This window comes from Nerophis ophidion, linkage group LG27 (genome assembly GCF_033978795.1).
Source record: "Nerophis ophidion isolate RoL-2023_Sa linkage group LG27, RoL_Noph_v1.0, whole genome shotgun sequence".
Taxonomy (NCBI): Eukaryota; Metazoa; Chordata; class Actinopteri; order Syngnathiformes; family Syngnathidae; genus Nerophis; species Nerophis ophidion.
The window spans coordinates 24,681,694-24,684,193 of record NC_084637.1 but is presented as its reverse complement, the minus strand read 5'-3'; the positions used below and the strand labels follow the sequence as shown (position 1 = coordinate 24,684,193).

Here is a 2,500-nt window from a genome sequence, read left to right as displayed (position 1 = left end):
AGATACGACACGACAGCTAGCAACGACAAGAGCGACATCGACAGGACATACAATAATCCAGCACTGACTGGAAGACAAAGCAGGTACAAATAGGAGTGGGCTGATTGACACCAGGTGTGGCAAGGTGCCAATCAGTCGCAGCTGAGGGGAAACAAAGCACTCAGGGAGACAAACAGGAAGCTGAACCAAAATAAGAGTGCTTACAGGAACTAAGGACAGGAAATACTAAACACACTTTGGAAAAACTAAAACACAAACAAACTGTCAGTGGCAAGCCTGACACACTATGGACTAGACACTCACAATATTATGCTAGATCCACTCGACCTCCCCACATCTTGTAATTGTATTGAGTTGCATACCCTAGGAAGACTAGTGGGTTGTTGTGGCAACCAGCTAATGCGGATCCTTAATAAAAAATCAAATCAAATCAAAATCAAATCTGCCGTCCCCTCCAAGGTTTTTCATTGCTATCCCATTGGGTTGAGTTTTTTTTTTCCCCTGATGTGTGATGTAAGCCGAGGATGTCGTTGTGCCTTGTGCAACCCTTTGAGACACTCGTGATTTAGGGCTATACAAGTAAACATTGATTGATTGATTGATTGATTTCCTGGAGCGGGCCCCTTCATCTTCCAACATGACTGTGCACCAGTGCACAAAGCAAGGTCCATAAAGACATGGATGACAGAGTCTGGTGTGTATGAACTTTACTGGCCTGCACAGAGTCCTGACCTAAACCCGATTGAACGCCTTTGGGGTGAATTAGAACGGAGACTAAGAGCCAGGCCTTGTCCACCAACATCAATGTGACCTCACCAATGCGCTTGTGGAAGAATGGTGGAAAATTCCTATAAACACACTCCGCAGCCTTGCCACTGCGGCGCGGGCGTGATGAAGTTGTTACACCTGTTCGGCATTGTGATGCAGGGGTTCGATTCCCTCGAGGATGCGTCGAAAATTGAGCACAGCAAAGGGTATAAACTAATTGTAAATTAAACTTGCAGATAGGCACACAAAGGAGAAAACAAAACATTTAGCACGAGAGCTAAGGTTGAATAAAATTGCGCAGCGTGAGTAACAGGTGAAACAGATAAGCTACCGTGGTGACCGACTAAACAGGAAATAATAAGATCAGATGGAGAGTGAAAATAAAAAATGGAACAACAATAATATGTGGAGGATCCAAAAAGCGGATCTCAACAGTATCCCCCCCCCCCCAAAAAAGACAGATACCAGATGTCTCAAAAACAATAATAAAGAAAAAACTACTGTTACGCCTGTTCGGCATTGTGATGACGGGTTCGTTTCCCTCGAGGATGCGTCGAAAATTGAGCACAGCAAAAGGTATGAACTAATTGTACATTAAACTGGCACATGGGCACAAAAAGGGGAAAACAAAACATTTAGCATGAGAGCTAAGATTGAATTAAATTGTGCAGCGTGAGTAACAGGTGAAACTGATAAGCTACCGTGGTGACCGACTAAACAGGAAATAATAGGATCAGATGGAGAGTGAAAATAAAAAATGGAACAACAATAATATGTGGAGGATCCAAAAAGCGGATCTCAACAGTATCCCCCCCCCAAAAAAGACAGATACCAGATGTCTCAAAAACAATAATAAAGAAAAAACTACTGTTACGCCTGTTCGGCATTGTGATGCCGGGCTCAATTCCCTTGCGGATGCGTCGAAAATTGAGCTAAGCAAAAGGTATGAACTAATTGTAAATTAAACTGGCACATAGGCACAAAAAGGGGAAAACAAAACATTTAGCATGAGAGCTAAGATTGAATAAAATTGTGCAGCGTGAGTAACAGGTGAAACTGATAAGCTACCGTGGTGACCGATAATAGGATCAGATGGAGAGTGAAAATAAAAAATGGAACAACAATAATATGTGGAGGATCCAAAAAGCGGATCTCAACAGTAACTTCCAACTACGACGACGCATCCAGAAGAGACGATCAGAAAGCGGCTTGAAGATGAGACCAAAAGATAATACTAAAGACGTCTTACTCTTCCGATGGTTTCAAAGATGATGGTGGCGGCTCCTCGGCCTGCGGCGAATGCTTCCAGACAAGGCGACGCCTGCCCCAAATTCATGGCTGCAATCAGGACGCCAAAAAACACCTGCCATGACAAAAAGGATTCTTTCAAATGTTTAACAAGAAGGTCCGGCCTGCTCTTAATGATATGTTCTTTTGACAGCATTGGTCATACACCGTATTCTCGCTACTTTTTTCCTACGCTTTGAACCCTGCGTTAATTTATGGATTTTTTTGTATTCAACAAATAGTTTTCATCTTAGACCCACAGAGACACCGAAAAGGTGTGTGATTGTTTGCGCCATGTGCCTCGAACCGGAAGCGTAACCTCCCACGGCGTTTCTGCTCGAAAGGATTATTCGTTCGATACTCCCAGCAACGTTTGTGAATTTTTAAATGCAACCAAAACAATTCTTTCTTACTAAACCGTCGCATGTGTGACATATGTGGGGGT

At 43.2% G+C, this 2,500-nt stretch overlaps 1 protein-coding gene across 1 annotated transcript in view; it reads right to left on the bottom strand.

Moving 5' to 3' along the window:
• The window catches only part of abcb11b (ATP-binding cassette, sub-family B (MDR/TAP), member 11b), an 81,684-nt gene that overhangs the window by 50,822 nt on the left and 28,362 nt on the right, over positions 1-2,500 (bottom strand). Inside the window, exon 12 of the mRNA XM_061889323.1 lies at positions 2,018-2,131. Within this exon, the coding sequence (XP_061745307.1) occupies positions 2,018-2,131 (114 nt within the window). The remainder of the gene's footprint in view (positions 1-2,017; positions 2,132-2,500) is intronic.